We start from the raw sequence: 24493 nt of genomic DNA, 5'->3' as shown, positions 1-24493 counted from the left end.
TAGTGCCCCAGTGCACGAATTTTTGCACATTGAAAAGAAATTAATTAGAAGGTGGCCAGTGGAGCAGGACTGGGCGAGATGGGCCAGACACGCCCTGGAGCCCACCTCCTGTGGTCCCTCCCCCACCGGCCGCACCTGGGGCAGCGCTGCAGCTCAAAGGGCATCTGCGGAGTGAGCGGGATCCCTCTGGCAGGCGGGGTCCCTCAGCCTAGCCTGTGGGGATCGGGCCGAAACCAGCTCTCCGACATCCCCTGAGGGGGTCCCAGATTGCAAGAGGGCGGTTCTCAGGTGATGCACCCCAAAATCGGGCTCCCTCCACTGGTTCCAGGGTGCATCACCTGAGAACCACCGCTGCCAAGTCACTGCAGCTCCACAGCTCCTGTGTTGAGCTCCTTTCCCTTGGTGGTCAGTGTGCGTTATACCTACTGGATGGTTAGACGGTTGCTTAGCCTTTTATATATATAGATCTGTGGTCGCCAACCTTTGGACCTCCTGGACCACCAGTTGGCGACCACTGATATATATAGCAGGTATGAGCAAAGGCACACAGGTGAGAATGAGCTTGGTGTGTCAGAATGTGAAATTGGGCAGGTAATAGTGAAGAAGAGGCAAGGGCCAGATTTTAGATTTTTATAGCAGAGGGATTTGGTTTGTGAATGACCCCAAATTTTTAATTTAAAAATTTGTGTATATGCATTTTTCTTAAAAGATTCTGAAAAGATTTCAGAATCTTTTCACATTTTTCAGAATGTATAGAAGATAGGGTTAGAATGGGATATGTATTTATTATCCCCCCCCTCAAAAAAGTTCAGAGTCACTGAGTTGGGTTAGAGTTGTATGGCTCCTTATGTTATTCCTTTTCCTTAGGATTGTCTGCTGATACCATGTGAGAAGAGTATGAATAATTCTAAGTTTCTAGAAGAACTTTTTTTTTAAACTTGCTTTATATAGACCCCAGGACAGAACTACTTTTAAAAGTTTTTCTTGTTTGTGTTAACATCTGTTTGTAAGTGGTTAAGTTAGGTATCATACTAGCAAAGGATTTCTCACCTTTCAGGAAACTATTTTATGACTTAAATACTTACACGTTAAAAATATGTTAAATAGTACAAAAAAGTATACAATGAAAAGCTAGTCTCTCTTTAATTTCAAATTTCTAGTACTAATCTCCAGGCATAATCACCAAATATATGTATAATTGTGTGTGTGTTTTTTAATATAAATAAAACAGGAAAGTAACATATATACTATATAATGCTTTCAGTTTTTTAACTTAATATATTGGTTATCTCTACATATCAACACATTTAGTTCTATTTAATTCTTTAATATCTACATAGTACTCTGCTGAATAGCTATAATTTATTTAACCAGCTTCCTATTGCTACATATATTTGAGTTTTACTACATATAGTTGGTTTGCTATTATAAACAATGTCTCAGTAAAATTCTTGTTTGTCCTTGTGTATTATATATGCAAGTATATCTTACAATAAATTACTAGATCAAAGAATATATTCTATTTAAATTTAAATAGTGCAGAATTGCTCTTTGATGGCAACTCCTATACTTCTATTCCCATATCCATGCCAATACATGATCAGTTTTTAATTTTTGCACATCTGAGAAAAACCTTGTTTTAATTGTATGTTTTAATTTGTATTCCCTTAAATATGAATAAGAATGAGCATTTTTTTCATACAGGTCTATGAACTGTCCATGTACTTGGCCCACTTTTTAAAACTGGGTGAAGTGGCTGTTGTCTTTGGTTGTGTTTTTCTGATAATTTCTAAAAGTTCTTTGTGTATTAAGTAGATTATTCCTTTCTCACTTTTAGTATGTTTTTAGAATTAAAACAAAGAATTTATGTGGTGTTTGTTTCTAGGTCATTCAATATTAACAGGGTTGCAACTCAGGCTGTGGAAGATGTTTTAAATATTGGTGAGTACCAAAATAGCTATTATACATTGTAATTATACTATAGAATGCATATGTTTTATGCTGTATTAGCTATTACATGATACAAAGTATTTTATTTAATCAATATATATTCCCTCTTTCCTTTTTCAATAGCAAAACGACAAGGAAGTTTAAGTCTTCCATTGAACAGAGAACTGGTAGAAAAAGGTCAGTGACAAATGATCTTAATTACTAAGTTTCATTTAAGTTCTGTATTGATTTTAGGATGTTATTGTGATGTGTACTTGTCTATTTAGCAAAGCACAACACTTTTTTGTCTCAAACATGTTTAATATCCCTTTACTAGTAAATATATTTAAACAATAAAAATTTAAAACGACAAAAATCATAATATAAAACTTTTATATTACAATATTTTGTCTATGTCAGAAACAGCATAACTGCAAATAAGCCTTGGGGAATAGGAAAATACAGAAAAATACACGTGGCAAATAGGAAATGCACACCTAAACTCAGTGTGCTGTTCATATCCCCTGAATGAGGGGAATTCACTGAGCTGTGAATGCTTGTCTTCACATTCACTAACATGTTCTGCTTGACCCTCTCCTGCCTGCTCCTGCCCAGTTACCTCGGGGTTCCTTTAAGAGAACTAGTCCTGTTGAAAGAAAGGATACTGACCAGGGAATTTAAAGATCTGGGTTCCAATCCCAGACCAACCAGTGCCTGACTGAAACGACGGGCAGGACTGTGAGTCTCACTCCTCCACTCCCTCTGCTATAGAAGGAGGAGGGCAGGCAGATCACTGGTGCTTGGGGACTCTTCAGCTTTGTTCTTTAAATTTTATTTAAAAAATATTTAAATTCTGAAAAATAACATTCGTTTGATTTACATATGAAATTTTAACACACTAAAGTCCACTCATTTATCAGGATCAATGTTGTAGACATCAAACTAAAGCTTTTCTTACTGTGTGTTTAATTGAAGAGGATCCTTTGATATGAAGGTGTAAATTCCTTTAAAAAACAACGAAAAGCCCAAACATATTTATAGTTACAACTACCTTCTTTTTTTTAACATTTAAACCCCAAGTAAAATACTTACACAAAGTGGATATCAACGCATATGAGATTAAAACTGTCATCCATCCATAAACACACACTTGAATTGAGAGTTATTAGAGTAACTTCATTCTTGTTGGTTGCCTTTAAAATGATTTAGCAATACATGATAAAGTGTCAGTTCATATATTTGTATGTCTGGATTTCTACACAAGAATTCCTTCATTGGGCAGATGATTTGTCTTTAAGTTAGTTAAACAAACTGCTTTGTGAATGACCATTATTCCTTTGAGGATCTGATTGTCTTCAGAAGCAATAGTGAGTGCCAGGGCCGTGGTCACTCGACACTCTGGACCCACTTTCTTCAGAGCCAGCACGTACTTTATATGTGTGTTCCCAGGGAGGCAAATTCTTTTTAAAAACATGAATTAGGTTTTTTTAAAAGAACCCAAAAATTCAGATGAAATTTTGGAAAATACAGATTATCTGATGGTCTTTAATATGCTACTAAACTGATCATTCTGTCATGCCTGATTTCGTCGTACAGTTGTCTTGAACCAGTTTGTGCATTGCCTGCCAACTCTGATGCGCCTCTTAGAGAGATCGCAGGTCCCAGCAATCTCTAAAACTGTCTTGAATAATGGCATTTTCAGAAGTGAAAGCATATTGCCTATCATTTTTGAGATTGCATTTTATATCGACTATTAACTTATACTTATGAACTCTTTGACATGATCTTTTGGAAAAGAACTTGGCAGGGGAAATATGGCAACTCAAGTTCCATTTTTGAGTGCCATCAACTAGTTCCTCTATTTTTGTTTAATTACTAGCTTTGAATTTTTTTCCCCCCAAAATGTAACTATTTCCTTTACTGTGAGTGATGTACGGTTCTGTGGACTAATCTTGGAACCTAATCCTCATTTATGAGTTGTTTTTTTAATGTTCTGGAGATCTAATGCACTCTATTATTTTTTTTTCCTTTATTGATTAAGGTATTACATATGTGTCCTTATCCCCCCATTGCCCCCCCACCCCACTCCCTTTCATGCCCTCACCTCCCTGGTGTCTGTGTCCATTGGTTATGCTTATAGGCATGCATACAAGTCCTTTGGTTGATGGCTCCCCTTACTCCCACCCTCCCCTACCTTCCCTCTGAGGTTTGATGTTGTTTTTTAATGGAACATGTAGTGAGTTCCAAGGTACTTGATACTAAACAGCTGTGGAACAGAACTGCCTCTAAGTTGGAGATAGCATCCATTTTTCATTTTGCACTTCTCAAGTGACCATCTGTTACTGAATGTGCTAATACTTGTTTCTTCTTTCTCCATAGTAACAAACGAATATAACGAATCGCTGCTCTATAGTCCGGAAGAACCAAAAATACTTTTCAGTATTCGAGAACCAATAGCAAACAGAGTTTTCTCAAGCAGTCGTCAGCGTTGTTTCACCTCAAAGTAAGCAAGCTGCCAAAGTCTGAGTGTGAGGCTTTCACCCCTTGTAATTACCCTTATGGTAAAAGTTATTTCAAACGAAGTCTGGTGGGGGAACTGCTGACCTGGCTAAAATGACATTCTCTTTCTAACTGAATGTGCCGTTTTAGCACCACTGAAATGTAAATGAATGGAAGGGGCATAGTTAGTTACTTGGGCGATGCAGATTTTTTTTTCTAAAGTATTTAGACTACAACAAGATTATATTATCATTTTAAAAGAAACTGACTGGAAAGCAACTTTTCCCTTTGCTGTGGAACAAAAGCAGAACAAACACGTAAACCTACAGAGCAGGAGTCATGTCTTTCCCCTCCCACACCTGCCACTTGAGATAAAATTACGGGTTTTAAAGAAACCTTATTTAGAGTTAAGAAAACTTATTATTTAATGAGATGTTGCTTTCTGCTTAGGGTTTGTGTCCGTTCTCGTTGTTGGGATGCCTGTATGGTTGTGGATGGAGGCACTTCTTTTGAGTTTAATGATGGAGCAATTGCTTCAATGATGATCAATAAAGAAGATGAGCTTCGAACTGTGCTTCTAGAACAGTGAAGGATTTCCTCAGACGAGACTTTGATTACCAGAAAAATACTTGCACTGCTGAAAACAGACTACCGGTCAGAAGCTACATCTTTGGGTTACTGTTGAGACTGGTTGGCCCTGGGCTCAAAGGTGACTAAGAAAGTGAGATTTGTATTATTTTTCTGTTGGGTTCTGAGGGAAAAGATGTTCACTCTGTAAGAAAGTGGATGGACTAAACTTTAGAACTGATACCAGTGAAATTTCTATATTACTTATGAGTGGTATTCAAGAGTACTTGGTATCTTTTAAATTTAGAGGTGGGTTCAAAATAAAGGATTAAATGTTTCCTTCCCTTTCCTCCTAACTTTGTGGAATTGGTCAGAACAACACCTATCATTAGTATATCACCTTCAAAGTATATATTTTTTATAGCACCTAAAAATCAAGATTTAAAGAAATTTTTGATGGAGAATTTTGATAAATCCTGACATTGACCTAATTGAAGTAGGTAAATGTGTTTTTCTATGTGCTAAGAATTTTCTAATTTCAGAACACAATATTATTATGACTATTGATTTAAGAAGTTCAAACAATCATTTTTAAAATTATTTATAGTTTTCATTTGACTTTCAGGTTACTTTTGACAATGCAGGGTGAAGTACATATAACTGGATAGAATCACGATGCTGTTACAAATTATTATCCCATAGCTATTTTAGGTGATAGGCAATTTTTTAAAAAATGACTTGAGTATAATAGATTTCTTCCATATTTAAAAATCTCTTAACATGGATTCAAAGACAAAAGGATGAACTGATTAGCCATATTGTGCTAGGAGTTTGGTCAAACCTCTCAAAACTATTTTTATCTACTTTTAATACCATGGTAGTTTTCACCTAGCTCATATTCCAAGTTTTCACATTAGCTTGGAGGATAAAATGTTATGGCCTTTTGTCCCCCCATGAGAATTTATTTTTTTCTAATTCTTGACCTACTTATATGTAACCCTAGACTTTTCACAAAAAGCACCTATTGCTGCATCTTGAAATCTTTGGTAGTCTCATGCCATTTATTCAATCATTGAAATATTTATTGAATACCCATTCTGTCCCATGTACTGGTTCAATTTCTGGGTATTCATTGATGACTGGAATGGACTATCCTGATAGAATGTGAGTCCAGTGAGCTCAGAAGTAAATTCTGTAAAAGTGAGGATGCACAATCAAACTGAGTACTCTTGGTTTTGCCAACATTTAACATGTTCTTGTCAAACTTTTAATATAAATGTTACTACACAAAAGTAATCTAGGCTTTGATGTATATCCAGAACAAGAATGTTTTTCTTTTCCTAATTAAGAGTATCTGTATACTCACTAGCAAACAGTTAACATGATGCATTCAGTAAATATTAGCGTTTTCCCAGAGCTGGTCTAGTTTCCCAGAGCTGGTTTGATTTACAAGTGATATATTAAAATCTACTTTATAAAGTGAAATTCCACAGTATAGAAACTCCCTTAGTAAGTTTAAAATGCCTTCTTGACAAAAATGCCAACTCCATCTTTAATATCAAGGAAATCTGTCCATGTGGTACCATAGATCTGTTAATATGTAACATATTAATAGGTAAATTGCTGTGTAAAATTGTTCGTAAGCCATATTTCAAAGGTTTAAAAATTGCTTAATGTGCTCCATTTGCAATATAACTCCTAATATTTCTGCTCTGTGGTGGGGATTTATTTGTAAGAGATGATGAGAGGCAAAGGATGTTAGAATAGCAAAAATGTTTTTTGAATTAACCTTTAATGGCAACAAGATGTGAATAAAATTAAACTATTGCTATCTCTTCCTTTTTATTTCATTTACTTCCTTAATTCTCTTGGGGTCATTATTTGAAAACCTGGCTTTCCCAAATGTTATGTTTCAGAAGTCTTCCCCCCACCGGTGTGCATTACTTTTGGCCTTGTTGACTTCCTTCACTGCTAATCTCTGCACAGAACCATGATTGGTTATGTAATCGAGGATAAAGTGCTTACCCTTAGTATAGAACAGTGGTTCTCAACCTTCCTAATGCCGTGACCCTTTAATACAGTTCCTCATGTTGTGGTGACCCCCAATTTCATTGTGACAAATTGAACATAAAGCATAACGATTAATCACAAAAACAATATGTAATTATATATGTGTTTTCCGATGGTCTTAGGCCACCCCTGTGAAAGGGCCGTTCGACCCCCAGGTTGAGAACCGCTGGTGTAGAGACTCTTCAGATAATGCTGACTTAGTATTTTTGATGCCCCATATACACTGATATTTATGGCCCCAGTAAAGCAAGTCATGGGAGAGCAGTGGTAAGAGAAGAGGAGGTTGCTTTTTTGCTTGTTCAGGGTTAGGTATCCAGTGGAAAGGGGTTCGTTTCCCCAGCCCCCAAAACCTGGTACCTTTCCTTATATGGTCAGTACCCTCCCCATGCTGCTGTTCAAACACAATATCCTCCTCACTGTAGATCTGCAGTAAATGTTGGATTGCAACTGAGTGCACCAGATAGAAGAGACACAGTGCTGTCACTTTATCCAGAAATAAGAATTTTACACTTAGCCAGTGTCCCTCATATCTCTGCCACTGTGGCTACGGGATAGAAGAGGAATCCAGGCCAGAAGCAGATGTGAACATGAAAATGCTAGTAGCTGACTTTTCTGGATAGTACTGCACTATCCCATCAATCACCTACATTTTAAAAGTTTGTAAGTGCTATTTCTTTTTAAAGTACTTTAAACAATTTTAGCTACAGTGCTTAAAGGAGGAAAAAAAAGGACCACAACTTAGCAGAAGTACTTGTTTTTATAAAAATGTGTTTTATTTAAAACAAGTTTATAAAAGTAGAAATCACATAAAAAAATACAGATTACTCTGACGTGTTAGGAAAATAGCTTTTGACTGGACTTGAGTTTGGAAGTACTACGTGTTTGAGGGCACCCGGAAGTCAGAATCCAACAGGATCCTGTCCCCAGCCCTTGTCACTAATCTGTAAACAATAATCTCAAGTAGTATTTAGCACTTTTGAGCTACTACAAGATTGAAACATAATCTTTTCTGGTATAATACTTTAAAATGTTCTTCCTTAGGTCTAGACAGGTAAGGGCACTTCATACCATTGTTTCTAACATTTGAAAAATGTGATTTAAAAACCAACAACATTATTAGAAATGACGGGTTTTGGCTTTTCTGTTCCATTTTGAACATATGGGGAGGTCATCAATTTAAATAAGAAATTAGTGTGTTTTCTAAAGTATTGAGTCCATTTGCTTCTGTGTGCCATTGAAAAATATCACTGACGCTGTCAAAGGCTCCACACCCGAGTGAGCTTTTCTGCAGGTGCGAGCTGTGCGTACTGCTCTGAAACCATGGGACATGCCCCTGCCTCTGGTATTTCTGATTGAGAGGAACGGGGAGTTCTTAGGGAACGTTAGGTCCAGTAACCTTATAAAATGGGTGGGCAGGTAAAAACAGGGATTGTGGAAGACAAAAAAAAAAAGCAATTTAAAACACGTGATTCTAGAGTACTATAAAAATAACTTCAAGAACCTCAGCAATACAGGCAAGCGCAGGCAACTTCAGTTCAGCACCCCATCCCACATTTCAAGAGGAGAGACGTTTACTAGCACCTTCCGAAAACAAGGCGAGGCATTTTCAAAGCTAAAGAACCCACTTAACATCATTTGCTCATAACGTTAATGAAGTTAGAAGACCACAGTCACATCGCCTCACTACCTCAGTGTTCTGGGAGTACAGTACGTGAAGGGTGCCCCCTCAACGCGCATCAGCGCACACTTCAGACGGACCTGTCACAGAGCCGCCTCCAGAGCCTCCACGTTCTCTCTCCGCGGGGCTGTTCTCTGAAGTGTAGATTGTAAGGTGAATGACCCAGGACTACTTGTTTCCATGAACCTAACTGCCAGTGCAAAGGCAGAGTTGAAATGGGCATTTTCCTTTTTCTATCCCCAGAATGACTGCCTCAAACCGACCATCCTACAATAGGAATAGCTTATCATTTTTCCCAACTATGTCTAACAAAGCAATACTGAATATTTAAATAGAAGAAAGTTAAGTTAGCATATAGATCAAGAAAAGTATTTGCTTGCTGGTGATTCTTAAGCTTGTCTCTAAATAGATTTAATAAGAAGGGCACTTGGGAGAGGCGGCTCAAATTTTGCTCTCAGTGGATCTTGAAATCACAGGCTCGTGCTCCTGGAACTGCAGAAGGCCCATGACTAGGCTCCTAGGAGCAGAGCAGTGACAGCTTTTCCTGTCATTTTAAAAGAGCAACACTTCCTAGTTTTCTCTCAAATGCTTCTCTAATATACTTGCAGGACGAAGGCAAAGGGAAAACCGAGAATTCACACAGCCGAGCACTCTAGCGGTCGGGCTCCCTGCCCGTTTGCCTGACCCAAAGAAAAAAAGGAGACAGCACCTTGCAAAGCACACTTCACAGACAGCTGGGCTTTTGCAGTGTCAGTCGGCAGCGGATGCCCCAGATCTCCGGGTGGAGTTTGAGGCCCACGGTCGGCCTGGCGATGGTGGTGAAGTGGGAACCGTTAATCTGGAGGTGAGGCAGGGCTTCCCTTAACAGCTGAAGGGTCCCGTCTGGCACGATTCCAAAAACCTGTAGTGTTTTCAGTGTGGGAATTTCTCCAAGTTCACTGGAAAGGAAGAGAGAGAGAGACTTTCAGTATCTATGGAAACTGTCCCACTAGAGTGACATGACCCACTTTCAACAACTTGGATCAGACCCTATAAAATGCAAACTGAAAACGTACTCTGCAGCCCACAATTTAAGAAAATAGCAAAGATGAACCCAACGGCAAAGCACAGGCCACCGCTTGGGGAACAGGCCAGTGCGCTGTGCTAAATTTCCAACCAGCAAAACACTCCACATCGGTTTATTTAAAATCCAGCCGTTATTTGCTTCCTGTCTCCATTCTTGATTTATCCTGGAAGGTGCTGCTGTGTGGTGAGGACAAGCCAGCAAGCTGGTGATGGTAAGAGTACATGTTTGTTGTGGCACCAGCTGGAAGTCACCGGAAGGTTACACGCACCTGAAGGACATGGACTTGACCTCAGGTTCCCCATCTCAAAAGATGTCAGCTGGTTCGACAACTTCTCAATACAGTGGGGCCTTGACTTACGAGTGTCCCGACTAACGAGTTTTTCGAGATATGAGCCGTCTCTCGGCCGATTTTTTGCTTTGAGTTGCGAGCTAAAATTCGGGTTACGAGCCAACTTCAGATACCCCACCGCTAGTTGGCGCAGCAAACGTCACAGTGAACACCACAACATGAGCCCAGCACCACGTGTCTCACTCGTTAACTTTTGATTTGACATACGAGTAATTTGAGTTATGAGCTCCGTCACGGAATGAATTAAACTCGTAAGTCAAGGCCCCATTGTACTGGTTAACAGTCCACAAGCCCATTATGTGTGATGGAACCTAAGTGCCTGCACCCAGATACTTCAGACAGGGGTAGGTAGTTGGGTACGGTGGAGAAGGGGGAATCATGCCCTTAGAGGGGGCAATGGCCATCTTCCCTCTGCATATCACACATGTCACATCAGCTAATCCTCTTTGGTGTTTCCCAGGTGAAATATAACTCTGTCAACAGTGACATTCTGGCTCAAAAAAAGGGAGCTCGTTTACCCAAAGTCAATACTTTGTGTTTTTTTTAACCATCCCCCGAGGATATTTTTCCACTGATTTTAGAGAGAGTGGAAAGGAGAGGGGGAGACAGAGAGAAACATCAATGTGAGAGAGACACATCGATTGGTTGCCTCCTGTTAGTACCCCGACCAGGGCCCGGGAACCTGCAACTGAGGTACCTGCCATGAACAGGAATCGAACCCGGGACCCTTCAGTCCATGGGCCTATGTTCTACCCACTGAACCAAACCTGCTAGGGCCAAAGTCGATACTTTTCGGTAATGATTCTTTCTCTTTAACCCAGGCCTATGTGCTGAGAAATCCATCTCTGATCTGTATTTGCTCTGGATTGGGACACAGTACAAAGTCTCAGAGAGGGAATGTTTGATTTGGAATTTCATCAAAATCCCACTGCAAATCAATGAGCACGTCAGTGACCTGGTGTGAGAAGCATCTTTTACACTCATTACCAGCAGTTACTTAGCACAAACTTTCCCTATAGTAACGGCCACCTTACCTTGCCCCTGGCTTTCCTTCCTTCCAGCCTAGTCTACCTACCAGCGTCCAAGGCAACTTCCGAAAGCCTTGCTCTGATTATGTCACTGCCCCGTGCCAAGGCCTTCGGTGCTCCCCTGGTGTTCATGAAACCCAAGCCGTTCCGCTCCCCTTCAGACCGCCCATGCCGACCGTTCACCCAGTCTTCCCTCTAAGGGTATTTATTCTACACTCAACAAAGCATCATAAACAACGGTATTTAATATATGTTAGCTAAACTCAACGTGAAGGGCGATTTAAAAAGTAAAAGTACTACCCAAATAAACATGCCTGGTGTTCATAAGGGATCTTATTTTTGGGGGTGTTAATCCTTACCCGAGGATATTTTTCCATTGATTTTTTTAGAGAGAGCGAAAGGGAGGGGGAGAGACAGGGAGAGAGAAGCATAACATGAAAGAGACACATCAAGTGGTTGCCTCCCACATGCACCCGGACCAGGGCTGGGGATGTGCCTGCAACCGAGGTACATGCCCTTGACTGGAATCGAACCCGGGACCCTTCAGTCCACAGGTTGACGCTCTATCCACTGAGCCAAACCAGCTAGGCCTCAGTCAACCCACCGTTACCCGGTATGTTGAGCAAAACAATTCTGCCCTGGTTTTCGGTTTTGCGGGCCTTCCCTAACCAGTTTGCAGTACACTAATGTCGATGTTTATGTTTTCAACATCTGCTACTCATACAACGGATTTAACACCCAGCGACATCTCTTCTGGTCCCTGCCTTCCACTGGCTTTGAAACACCCACATACTCACAGTAAAGTCTCAGGTATTATATCGTAGCACCGACTGAGCGACAGGTGTTGGAGGTAGTTGAGCTGGTAGAACTCGGGGAAGCACTCGTGGTTCAGCATGACGCTGTCACTGAAACGGAGAGGAGAGACTCACAGCCACCCCACCGTGCCGGGGGGAGGACAGACCGTCCACGCTGAGCTCCCTCAACACAGTAAGATCCTTTCCTCACTCCATGAGGAGTCATGATTTTTCACTTATTTTTTCTAAAATAAATACATGAAGAAATACCTTAAGTCTAGGTGGACAAGATTGGGGCATCTTCCAATTAAGGTGGAGAAATCTAGAAGAAAAAATATGACATGATGGTTACTATTAAGGAGCGAGACAAGGGCGTCTGTTCCTGATCCTGTCACTGCCGCTTCGCAGCATGTTCAGATCAGTGGGACCAGAGTGCGAACTGTGAGAAAGACATGAGTGTCGCCTTGGTATACAAGAGTTTTCTACCCCGAAACTTCAAACGAACCACCTGAAAACTACTGGAAATAGTAAGAGAACTGTGCAAAACGAATGGTTAGCAACAACCCATAGCCCAGTGCCTCTCAACCTTCCTAATGCCGTGACCCTTTAATACAGTTCCTCATGTTGTGGTGACCCCCAATTCCATTGTGACAAATTGAACATAATTAAAGCATCGTGATTAATCACATAAACAATATGTAATTAGACATGTGTTTTCCGATGGTCTTAGGCGACCCCTGTGAAAGGGTCGTTCGACCCCCAAAGGGGTCGCGACCCACAGGTTGAGAACCACTGCCAGAGCCGATGTATCAGCAGAAACGGGGGGAAAAATGCCCCTCACACAGCAAAAGGCAAACCAAACACCACTCTGTACAGGCATGCGCCACGTTTCAAAGACGCACCTCTGTACACAGAAGGGCCCATAGGTTAAAACGGAGCTGAAAATCCCATTACTTGGCGACCCAGCCCTCGTAAACGCTGAATAAGAATGCACTGCTCATGAGTTAGTGGTGCTGCTGTGTCTACAAACCTCCTGCGCATAAAAGTAAAGCACCTGCAGTTACGTACAGTACACGATACTTGATAATGATAATAAATGACTATACTTTGTATTATTTTAGAGCAGGGGTAGGGAATGTCTGGCCTGTGGGCTGAAATCATTTGGTCTGGTCTGGCCCTGCCAAGGCCTTAGAGGTGAGTTAATTAAATGCTTGACCAAATGCAGCAGGCTAATATTTAAGCTGATAATTTTGTATGACCCACGAATGATGTTATAAATATCCAATTGGCCCTTGGCAGAGAAAAGGTTCCCCACCCGTTTCTACTATAAAAAAAGTTTGCAGCTGTGGCGAGCCGGAATGGCCATGGCATACTCAGCCCCACATTGGGCGCCTTATGTGCCACGCCAGCTCAGCCTGGTTCAGTGACCCTGAGAGGGGGCGGTGAAGGATGAGAAAAGACAGACAAGAGAATGAGCTGGGTCTGGGTGGGATGCTGCTCCCAGGTGGAGAGACAGCGCCACGGACTACAAGCCATGTCTTTATTTTATAGCAGATTCCACAAGGCAAAGTAAGGCCGTGGTCAAGATGTTTACAGCATTCTCTACTCAACTACATGCGCCTGAACTCTATCAAGCCCACATCACTCAGGCACGTGGGGCCACATGTTCGGACCATAGGTTCAAGCTTACACCGATAGCTGTTGGCTATCATTGTGCTGGGAGGGCCCTGCCCTCCAAGCTGGGACTTGCACGTGGCCATGGGAGGACTGTGCCCTCTCATCAGTCCGAGGCGTGACCCTGTCCAAACACTGTGGCCGCTCTCCACATGCAGTAAAACAGTAGGTTTGAGAGTATAAAGGTTTCTACTTCTAGGCTCTGAATTCACACCTTGATGCTGGCTAGCTGTTTGCCTGTACCTGGCCCTTCTGATCAGCGGCTCCCTCATCTGCGAAAGGTGGAAACAATACAGGCACTGGGTGGAACGAGACAAGCCGGGCAGGACAGCACTCGGGAGGTCCGCCCGCCGCGTCCGGCCCAGCGCCGCGGCTCTCACCTGACCGCTGGAGGTTCTTGCGGTAGCCGCTCAGGTTCAGCTGCGTGACCGTCTCGGACACGTGCGCCACCGCCACCTGCACGTGCTTCTCAGTGAAGTCAAAGCACCAGGAGAGGTTCAGCTCATCCAGCCTGCACACCGGGGGCAAGGGGGACGGCGTGAGACCACCACCCAGGAGCGAGTGCTCCAGGCAGCACTGCCTCTGGCTGCGAGCTCATGGAGCCCCCGATTCCTCACCAGGCCATGCCCAGGCCTCTGCCTCTCTAAGCAGCTGCCTCAGCCCACCCGAACCTGTCCCGGCCCATCCCCAACACTCCCCGGCTCCAGGTGGCCCCAGAAAGTCGCCAGGGAATCTGAGCCAAGGCCTGAGTGAATGCTGCCCCCTTGTGGCAACAAAGGGGAGCACCCTCCTCCCTTCCTGAGGGCTCAAGTCATTCCAGAACAGGGAGTAGAAATTCCAGCCTGTTTCTTTCTCAACCACCCCGATTATTAGCAAATAGCCACACAGACCTGAACAATCACCTGCGATGTTTAAACAACTGCTTCCTGATAAAGAGACACTGATGCTGCAAAAAACTGCTTCATCTCACGTGGCCTCTGAGCTAATGAGGCATTCAGAGGAAAGGTCCAACCATTACAGCACACCCCTCATTCCTGAAAAAATGGGGGCTTACATTTCATCTCACGGATACCATTCTGATCTAAAGGCAACCTACTTTCAACAGGTCATTACGGAAACATTGGCACAACGCGATGAGATACGTGCAGAGACCAAGGGATAGTAGAAAGGATACTCTGTGAACCGTGTCCTCTCAGTGATACCTGTATCTCTGTAGCCTGTATTCATATACTGACTAACACAGTATACAAGACCAGGAGTGGTTCAGTTAGGTCTACAGACAGGAAAGGGGAAAGAACCTAACTGTATATAGTCAGGTGCAAACGGCTTTCTTTCCACCGCACTGTGATCAACGTACTGCTACATTTCCCTTTTGCCAATAACAACAGCAAGAGGGATTACTTCACCAGCATGCTCTGCAAACTCATTGCATCTGGCTCCAGAGTTTAGCGGGCAAAGGTGATGGCCTCATTCCATCAAGAGCCCGGAGTTGGGAATCGCTCAAAGGATTTCCCAATTCCGTTCCGGCGTGAAACCACAGCTCTGTAATCAGGTCCCAGGTCTCGCCTACCTGGAACAGCTACTCAGCAAAGTCTTCAGGGCGGATTCGGAGAAGCCGGAACACCCAGAAAGGTTAAGTCGCACTAAATTTGAGTTCTGAGCGAGGTTACTGGGAAAAGAGAAAAACGTCAGAAGATTACCAATAAGACGCTCTTATTCCGTCAAGCACTCCGAGGAAAGCAGGCTCGCGAGGCGGGTAAGCGCCGACAGGCCTGGAGTCGGTGAGTTTAAACTCACGTCTCACAGAGATGGGACCTGGGCGGCGAACACCCAGTGCAACACGCAGGCAATGTATCTAGAATCGTACACCTCAAACCTATCAACCTGACTAACCAGTCACCCCAGTACATTTAACTTTAAAAACTAAAATAAAAATTTATGAAAATTAAAATGTGAAGAGAAGGAAATTCAGGCCTCCCTATGTGTCTGACACCGAGCAGGATGCGCTCTGCCTCCGTTTACTCTGTGAAGTGGAGTGTCAGCACCTGGTGGTCGGGCTGTTGAAGTTAAATAATACAATGTACTAAGGGGCTTCGCATAAATACACAGGAAACATTCGTCACTGTACTTTTAAGGTAAGTTTTAAAAAAAGCAAAAGAATAAACACATTTCCATTTCACCCATAATTGGAATTAAGGTGCAGGCAAACGCCTACTTAAAAAGTTACTGGGTTCTCGTCAATTAAATATCTCTCACATTTGCCCTCTCGCCTACATTCCCAAATGCCTCATGTCTGGGATCATCATTGCCAGGTTCAAATGTCGGTTCTGCCACCTACAAACTGTGTGACTTTGGACAAGTTGTTCAGCCTGTGCCTCAGTTTCCACATCTGTAAAAAGGGAACACTAAGACCTATTTTATGGGATTGCTGAGAGAACTGAATGAGAAGACCTACAAAGACCTCAGGATCTGGCTCACTAAATGTTAGCGCTATTACTATTCTATTTTTTACAGCAGGTTTCATAAATTCTCACCTGAATGCACACAGCGAAGTCAATATAAAACTAGTCTCGTTTCTTCCATGTCTGACTGACCCTCTGAGGTGGTCAGCAAGTTGATTTTCTAAATTTCAACTCTGCCAAGTTCTTTCATTCTCAGAAGCCCGCCGGTCACCACACTCCCCTCTTTACAGTTTACGGCATCCAGACTTCTGCTAGCAGCACGGCAGGGCCCTTTCAGATCGGATCCCTTTTGTCTGTGTCCATGAGTTCGTTCTTTTTTTTTTTTCTTTTTCGTTCAATCCCCCACCTCCCCAACACCCACTCCCGACCGGAGCTGTCTGCCGGTTCTCTTATCTATGAGTCTGACTCTATTTTGCTTGTTAGTTCTGTTTGTCCATTAGATTCTACGTATGAGTGAAGAGGGTCTATGGGGGATAAAAGGTGATGAAAAAAATAAAATAAAATGAGTGGAAAAAAGAAGTCTGATCCCTGATGAGCCTCACCTCCCACCACTCAGGTCACCGAGCCTGGTGCTCCCGCGAGAGCCAAGGCAGCTGGACCTGCTTCCTTCGCCCTGTCGTGTGCAGGCGTCTTTAATACTCAGCTTACGAGTCACTTCCTGCAAGAAGGCGGCCCTCCCTACACCTAATTGGGTCTCGCTGTGAACAAACGCGCTGCACTGTAATTATCTGCCTCTCCCAGGCAAAGGCAGGGGCCCGGCCCGCATTCGTCCGTGCCTCCCCAGGGCCCAGCCCGAGGCCTGGCATCCAGTCGGCGTTCACACTCTGGCTGCCTGGGTGAGCCCTGGGATGTTTTCTCAGGAGCCGAAACCCTGCGCTGGGTATCCCCCCAGTCCCTGCGGCTGTGGATAGCAGGGCACCCCAGTTACACGCAGGAAACAGAATTCACACCTAAAACCAGTTGCCGCGGGGACAGGCTCTGCTGCCACTCACTTGACAATGGGATCCGAGAGCTGAAGGCCTTCCAGGCTGAGGTTCTGCAGCTTGGAGCACAGGGACAGGATGCCCTGCAGGGTGGACACCTCGAAGACCGAGTTGGACAGGTCCATGTGCTGCACGCGGAAAGGGCTGGACGCGGGAGAGGGAGAGAGGGAGAGAGGGAGGGAGAGAGAGAGAGAGAGAGAGAGAGAGAGAGAGAGAGAGGCTCTGCAAGGCGGCTCAGGTCCACCCAGCCCACGCCGCCCTGCCCACGCCCCAGTGAGCGCCCCATCCCAAGCTGGACGCTACGTGCACGTTTCAAGGATTCGCTATGGTTTCTGCCATACGACAAATTGCTCCCGGTGAAGTCCCATCCTCCTTCATTTTAAGATTCAAGAGGATTTTTGCCAGGTCCAGGTGTCGCTGCCCATATAGCCCCGCTTAGAAATGAATGTGTGAGCACGCGCTGGGTGTGGGTGACAAGGATGTGATGCCGATGATGGCTTCTGGCGACGAGGGGGTGGAGGGCAGTGGCACTGACTCCCAGAGGGAGAGCAAGTTGTAAAGGGGGCTGAGCATCATGAGGGACAGGCTGATACTGAGGTGTGTGGAGGGAATTCCTGTGTGGACATTTCTAGGGCATTGGGAATGGGAGCTTGCTGGAAGGGGAGGACTGAGCAGATGGGGATTTGAGGGTTTCCACCTCAAGATTTAGACAGTCTTTCCGCGGGATTTTTCTTTTTTTACCTGAAATGTTCAACTAACGGTTGGTCCACAAAGGATCGCGGGCAGCAGAAGGCCATCACTCCTCGGGACAGCAGCCGGCCAATCACGTCTGGGTGCAGGTTTTTGCCGGTGAGGTCCAGGGTCTGCCACAGGGACTCGTCGAACCTGGGAGAGAGGGGGCTCGATCGGTAAGTTGGGGGCACTGGATCCTGCAGGCTCCCAATACCGATGCTAACGAGGAGGACGCCGCCAATACATCGCCTGGAAGCCACTTACGAAGAAACCTTTGTTTTTAAGCTGACGGTACATTAGCCATGACATTTTAAAGGCACTATTGAACTTGGTCACATCATGGATCAGCTTCCCTGTTCCTCTTTCTACAGACTTCCAATGTAGGTGGCTCAGTGCTGTCATGAGCAATGCAAGGACCTGGACCCGGAGAACAGAACTCCAGCCTTCGAGTCCATTTGATAACTTTAAAAACGACTGCTCAGACTGCTTAGTTGATTACTGACGAGGTGAGTAGGTTCCAATGGCCACAGTAACCTCACTTGCCATTTCTGTTACCCAGAAACAGGTGACCACACTGTCAATACACTAAAGGCAGGAAAGTTAACACTGCTCTATCACGTGATTACGACTCTGACGTCTACTAGGAAAAAGAAATTTTAGTTTAGCTCTGTTTTATAAAACCTTTTAAGCTTATATACACGTACACACACACATGCATAAAATATATGTAGATACTAGAGGCCCGGTGCTCCCGCTCATCCAGGCCCCACTGGTCCTGATCCTGGTCCCAGTCCGGATGGGGGAGGGGCGTGCAGGGGGAGTGCCCATGGGAGAGGCTTGCGCCGGCCATGAGCCCAACATCTGGCACCCGTTGGTCAGCTGAGCAGTGCTCCAGCTGTGGGAGTGCACTGACCACCAGGGGGCAGCTCCTGCATTGAGTGTCTGCCCCCTGGTGGTCAGTGCTCCTCACAGCTACCAGTCAAATGGTCGAATGGTTGACCAGTCACTTAGGCTTATAGATAGATAGATAGATAGATAGATAGATAGATAGATAGATGATAGATAGATAGATATGAAATAATGTGAAAGAAAAGGGAAAATATTAGATTTTGGATAGTCTTTCTAATGCAAGAAGGAGGTACCAATACTGAATACAATAAGGGAGCTTTAACAACCACAGAGTCATTCAATTTAACAAGAAAGCAAACACAAGGTCATACGCATGAGCACACATTTTTAAAGCCTACAAGAGCCCTAGCCGGTTTGGTTCAGTGGATAGAGCATCGGCCTGCAGACTAAGGGTCCCAGGTTGGATTCTGGGCAAGGGCACATGCCGGGTTGCAGCCTTGATCCCCAGTGAGGGGTGTGCAGGAGGCAGCCGGTCAATGATTCTCTCTTCGTTGATGTTTTTTTCTCTCTCTCCCCCTTTCCCTTTCCCTTCCTCTCTGAAACAAAAATATATTAAAAAAATAATAAAAGCTTACAAAAATTTTATTTTTTAACACTGCCTGAAATAAGCAGACCACTGGCGAGAGCTGTGGAATAATTCTGCATAAAGAAACTGTCCATGTGTTATCTGACCTGTTACTAAGAAGGCAGGACTGCTGTGCCAGGCACATAAGTGCTTAATAAATGTCTGTTATTACTTTTGCAACAACTGAGATGAAGAGTAACAGATTCTGCATGAGGTCAGCTGGCAGAAAAAGACAATGAAAATGGGGTCAGTGAGGTGGGGGGGGGATAAGTGAGACTAAATACAAGGTGTCTTATCCGAGCACACCCCGAGTGGAGAGGGAGGGGCTCCTGCCGTCACAGTGAGAGTCCTTGACGGTGGAAGGAGACACGGCTGGCCAGGGGCGGGTGGGGATGAGAAGGGGTGAAGGTGGAAAAAGGTTCACACTGATAAACACAGCCTCTCTCGCCGCTCCTGGCCTGTGGCTGCCTTCCCAGCTCACCACGACTTTCCGTGCCCAGCTCACTGTCCACACCGGAACGGTGTCGTCCCCAGAACCAACAAAACCCCAACCCCCGTGGGCTGTCACGTGCTGCACACGGCGAGCCAGGCACTGCCCGCGGCATCTGTGTGTGTTTCCCCTCCTAACTGCCCTGTCCCAGAGGCGCCATTCTTCCCACTCAAAGCGACACAGACCTCCCTCCGGTCACCCAGGGTCTCAGTGGCCGGGCCGGCTCACACCCGACCCAATACCAGGGCCCCACGTCCTCTGGCCCCTGCACTCACCGGGGTGAGGGGCGGCTGTGCCTCACCTGGGACTCCCCTCCCCGGATCCTGGGCAGGGGGTCTCATTAACAGGGGAGTTTTCATCTCCAGGGACCCCTCCCTTTCGCGGGGAAATGAGACACCAAGTACTCACAGAAACAGGGAGGTACTCAGTTTGCTGTGTGCTGCTATATTCTTCTCGGTTGTTCCTTTCAACAGACCCCATGAATGAATAACCCTCCTCTCCCCTCGCCCCCATGGGCCAAAGGGGCGAACAATACTTACGCCAGGTGGTACCACCTCTTACAGACGCAGGACACGTGCAGGAGCTCCGGGAGGCACAGGCAGGAGAAGATGCCTAAGAGCAGCTCGTCGGGAAGCGAGTCCCAGGAAACACCTTGGGGGAAAAAATGTGTTTTCCCATCACCACTCTTTTAACCGCCAAGTTTATTTGCTGTAGACAGTTAGACAGACATGAGCAGAGCAAGGACGATGGGGCAGGCACAGAAGCTCATCAGGCTACTGAATATTCTGTTAGGGTCTTTCCCTGGGACCTCCCCTAAAATCTCCACCCTTAAACCCCTAGGACAGAGGACCCCGTGTGCGCCCCCCCCCCCCCCCCCACTCTCCCCGGGCAGGGTACTATTAGCTTCCTCACTCCCAAGCTCCACGGGCCCTTCTTTTGCCTCCGTAACTCGTTTCCCAAGCCCATGTCTTCTAGGAATCACTTCTCCCACTGCTGTGATTTACCAAGTAAATGTTCTCTTACAGCTGGGGTCTTGCTCTGAATTCTTTCCCAGCCAGAACCCAAGTACTGAGGTTGCTGAACCCAGGTTCGGTCTGACCCGCCGGTCAGGCACCTGGTGCCATTCTGCAGCCGCCTACAACACACTGACCTTTTTCTTACCCATCAAGGACACACAACATTCAGCTTGAAACAGGAATTTAATTATCCACTCAATTGCTTTTCTGTTCACTCACAGTGTAGGCCCCCTGAAGCAAGCACCATATTTTCTTGGCAAAGAAAAGGGGAAACGAAGAATACTTTTCCCGACACACTCTCTTCCGCACCCGCAGGCCAATCTCCGGCAAAGACTCAGAGCCAGCCCACAGCCCTCTCAGGTGTCATCCAGGGGCTAAGGAATCCTGGCCATCTAGTCCAGGGATGGCGAACCTTTGACACGCGTGTCAGAGGTGACACGCGTGTCAGAGGTGACACGCGTGTCAGAGGTGACACACAAACTCATTTTTTTGGTTGATTTTTCTTTGTTAAGTGGCACTTAAATACATAAAATAAATACCAAAAATATAAGTCTTTGTTTTACTATGGTTGCAAAGATGAAAAAATTTCTATATGTGACACGGCACCAGAATTAAGTTAGGGTTTTTCAAAATGCTGACACACCGAGTTCCAAAGGTTTGCCATTGCTGGTCTGGTCACTGAGGATTCAGGGGAGCAAGTAGTTGAGGAGACAGAGAAGCTAGGACGGCAGGAATCGGGACAGGACGGGGGTGGGGGGGGTTGGGGGGAGAGGGAGGTGGGCAGAGAAAATAGAACCAGGAACCCACTTAGGCAGAATTGCTAAGGAAACCCAGCTGGGTAAGGCTTACAATGTATGGACTGTTGCTAAGACACCCAGCCTGCAGATAACCAATCACATGGCAGTAAGGCGTAGCAACCAATCCCAAGGATGTTGCTGAGGCAGAATTCTTTGAAAGGACCAATCAGGAGCTAGCATGGCTGCAGCCACCCCCTGGATTAAAAAGCCGGCTACCTCTGTCTCTTCCTGCGGCCCTAGGCTCCTGGCTGCTGCAGCGGGGATGCTCCCTGAGCCCGACCATGTGGGACTCTGCACATGGACTAACAGACTTCCCCGAACCACACCCGACTGCAACATGGGGCGGAAGCTCTGGCCACTCGCCTGCTTTTGGAACCATTTCTGTCAATACATGTCGCTTCCACTAAAAAACTGTTTTTAATAGAGACTTCATCCTTCGAGTTTATGAGACAACGAACTTGGATTCAAACCAGCCCACATGTTGGTTTCATGGTGACCTTATTTACAAGGCAAATGCACTCCCACCCTATACTCCCAGGCTTCCAATTTACCTAGACGTGTAGCATCAAGGGTGTCCTCATCCATTAGTCAACAAGTAGGCAGTGGCCAGGGGTCATTTTAGGTGCCGGGGAGAGAGCAGTAAACAAGGCAGACAAAATGTTTGCATACGTGTGGGAAGAAACAGATAATCACAGACACAGAATAAGTAGTAAATGACATGCTATGTGAAAACTGACGAGTGCTACGCAGAGAAATCAAGCAGGGTGAAGGAGAGGATGGGGAGCAGGGGGTAGGTGTTCAAAGTCTGACCACAGTGGTCAGGGAAGGCCTTACAGAGATGGCGATCACTGAGCAGAGGCTTGAACAAAGTGAGGGAGCCAGCCCTATGGGTGTCTGGGGTGTGCTCTGGGTGCAAGGAACAGCATCTCTGCTTTGGGGAACAGCAAGGAACACAGTGTAAAGAACTGCACGGGGGGGGGGGGGGGGGGGGGAGTAAAAGATGAGGCCATGCAGGGCTTTCTATGTCATGATGAGGCCCTCAGCTCTGGCTCTGAATGTGCTGAGCAGCCACTAGAGCAGCGGTTCTCAACCTGTGGGTCGCGACCCCTTTGGTGGTCGAACGACCCTTTCACAGGGGTCGCCTAAGACCATCCTGCCTATCAGATATTTACATGACGATGCATCACAGTAGCAACATTACAGTTACGAAGTAGCAATGAAAATAATTTTATGGTTGGGTCACAGCATGAGGAACTGTATTTAAAGGGCAGGAAGGTTGAGAACCACTGCACTAGAGGGTTCTGAGCACAGGAGTGATGAAATCTTGATCTCATGTACTTTTTTAAAAAAAATCACGCTAGCTGCTGAGTTCCGGAAAAACGAGGGCGAAAAAGGCAGATGCAGGAACACCCCTTTGCTTAGTCTCCTAACAAGCAGTAAACTCTGACACAGGAATGCACAGACCAGGGCAATGTGACGATGGCCAAGGAGACAAGTGTGCACCAGAGAGATACTGAGAGTTGTCAGACTCGCTCGATAACTGGCCTTCCCAGCCTCTCCCTGCCTCCCGCTGCTCCCCACCAGTTCTAGAGCCATCCTCTTCTGTGGCCGGCCGGACTGGGCCTGGTGGTGTGGGCGTGTCCGAGAGGGTGTTTCAGGATGAGATTGACACCCAACCCAGAGAAAAGCAGAGTGCCCTCCCTCTGCGGGCAGGTCTCACCAATCCAGGGCCTGATTGGAAGAGGCTAATTAAGGGAGCGTGGCACCCGCCCGCCTGCAGACCCTGGGCTGGAACCCACACCCTGGGCTGGCCCCGTGCTCAGGCCTCAGGAATGCAGATCTTGGGCGGGACATTCCAGCCTCCACCATTCCTAACTGTGTGAGCCGATTCCTTGTAAGCAATCTCCACTGGTCTCCTACTTGCCCGGTGTCTCCGTCTAACATACAGCCCCTCTTTGTCCTCCCCCATTTAAAGGTGCCAGTATTGAACGGACAGCATACTGATGGCACCAGGCTCTGTGAGGCCCGAGAGAGAAGGTGACACACAGGGCGGGCAGCATTCCTGGGCAATCTTCTCGATCTTTCTCAAACAAGCATGCCTTCCCTCGGGTAGAGCCCTGCAATGGCGCCCCCAAATGTTTAGCCTAAAGTCTGTACTGATTAGCAGGAAGTTCAAAGCGTTCCAGTTAGGGCCAACATGTTCCTCTCTGTTCACTACCTAGAAGCCAGCATGCTCACTGTCTGTGTTCACTATCAGGGCACATTCAGAGCGCTTTGTGGTTTTCAGGATGAGTCATTTGTGCTCCCTCTCAGTGGGTCTGTATACGTTGTGTCCCCCGCCCCCCACTATTATTTTAAAATCCAGTCGCTATTAAAGCCCCCACGCCTATGGAAGACCTCCAGGACAGCACCACCAGCAGGGCACTTTTCCAACTGATTACTTACTTTCTCACCTGCCTGGTCCCTCGCTAGACTGCAAGTTCCTGAGAACAAGAACTATTTAAAAAAAAAAAAAAATCTTTGTATTTCCAAGAACTAGCACCATGTCTGAAACATTCCTCCATTCATATGCTTATTAACCATGCACCATATATGCTGGGGTCTGTTCTAGGGATAAAAAGATGAGCAAGGAATGCCTGCTCAGAGTCTGAGATGCAGACAAAGGAGAGATTTAAATGAAGCATCATGACAGGCTGCCACGGGGGGGTCAGGGTGCTGTGCTGTGCAGTGGGGGGGGGGGGGGGGCGTGGTCAGGGAAGCCTTCTGGAAGAAGAATGAGGCGGCGATGTGCAGTCGCTCAGTTAATGCCTGCACCGCTCTCTACAGGACAAAATGAAAGGCTCTGAATCCTCGGGGTAGGGGGGTGAAGGCAGGTCATCAGCGCT

At 45.6% G+C, this 24493-nt stretch overlaps 2 protein-coding genes across 12 annotated transcripts in view; one reads left to right on the top strand and one right to left on the bottom strand.

Moving 5' to 3' along the window:
- Positions 1-6830, top strand: part of NADK2 (NAD kinase 2, mitochondrial) — a 31341-nt gene extending 24511 nt beyond the window's left edge. For 4 of the 5 annotated variants that reach the window (XM_036308357.1, XM_036308356.1, XM_036308355.1 and 1 more), the window contains 4 exons: positions 1886-1941; positions 2074-2127; positions 4309-4432; positions 4879-6830. In XM_036308357.1, coding sequence (XP_036164250.1) covers positions 1886-1941; positions 2074-2127; positions 4309-4432; positions 4879-5017 — 373 coding nt within the window. In that variant the 3' untranslated portion in view covers positions 5018-6830. The remainder of the gene's footprint in view (positions 1-1885; positions 1942-2073; positions 2128-4308; positions 4433-4878) is intronic. The other variant, XR_004967428.1, reaches the window with a different exon arrangement.
- Positions 1-24493, bottom strand: part of SKP2 (S-phase kinase associated protein 2) — a 57367-nt gene that overhangs the window by 24178 nt on the left and 8696 nt on the right. For 5 of the 7 annotated variants that reach the window (XR_004967431.1, XR_004967430.1, XR_004967429.1 and 2 more), the window contains exons 3-10: positions 20335-20446; positions 17841-17984; positions 17109-17243; positions 15225-15323; positions 14035-14165; positions 12251-12302; positions 11984-12091; positions 9453-9681 (exon numbers count right to left, since the gene is read on the bottom strand). Coding sequence is in view for 4 of the 7 variants with exons in the window: in XM_036308361.1 (XP_036164254.1) it covers positions 9468-9681; positions 11984-12091; positions 12251-12302; positions 14035-14165; positions 15225-15323; positions 17109-17243; positions 17841-17984; positions 20335-20446 (995 nt within the window). In the remaining 3 variants the exon portion in view is untranslated. Of the gene's footprint in view, positions 1-7816; positions 9682-11983; positions 12092-12250; positions 12303-14034; positions 14166-15224; positions 15324-17108; positions 17244-17840; positions 17985-20334; positions 20447-24493 lie in introns of those variants that run through there. The other 2 variants (XM_036308360.1, XM_036308364.1) reach the window with 2 other exon arrangements.

Source organism: Myotis myotis, unplaced genomic scaffold, assembly GCF_014108235.1.
Source record: "Myotis myotis isolate mMyoMyo1 unplaced genomic scaffold, mMyoMyo1.p scaffold_m19_p_5, whole genome shotgun sequence".
In the NCBI taxonomy this organism is placed as follows: Eukaryota; Metazoa; Chordata; class Mammalia; order Chiroptera; family Vespertilionidae; genus Myotis; species Myotis myotis.
The sequence above is the reverse complement of the archived record's forward strand: the minus strand, read 5'-3'. Positions and strand labels throughout refer to the sequence as shown.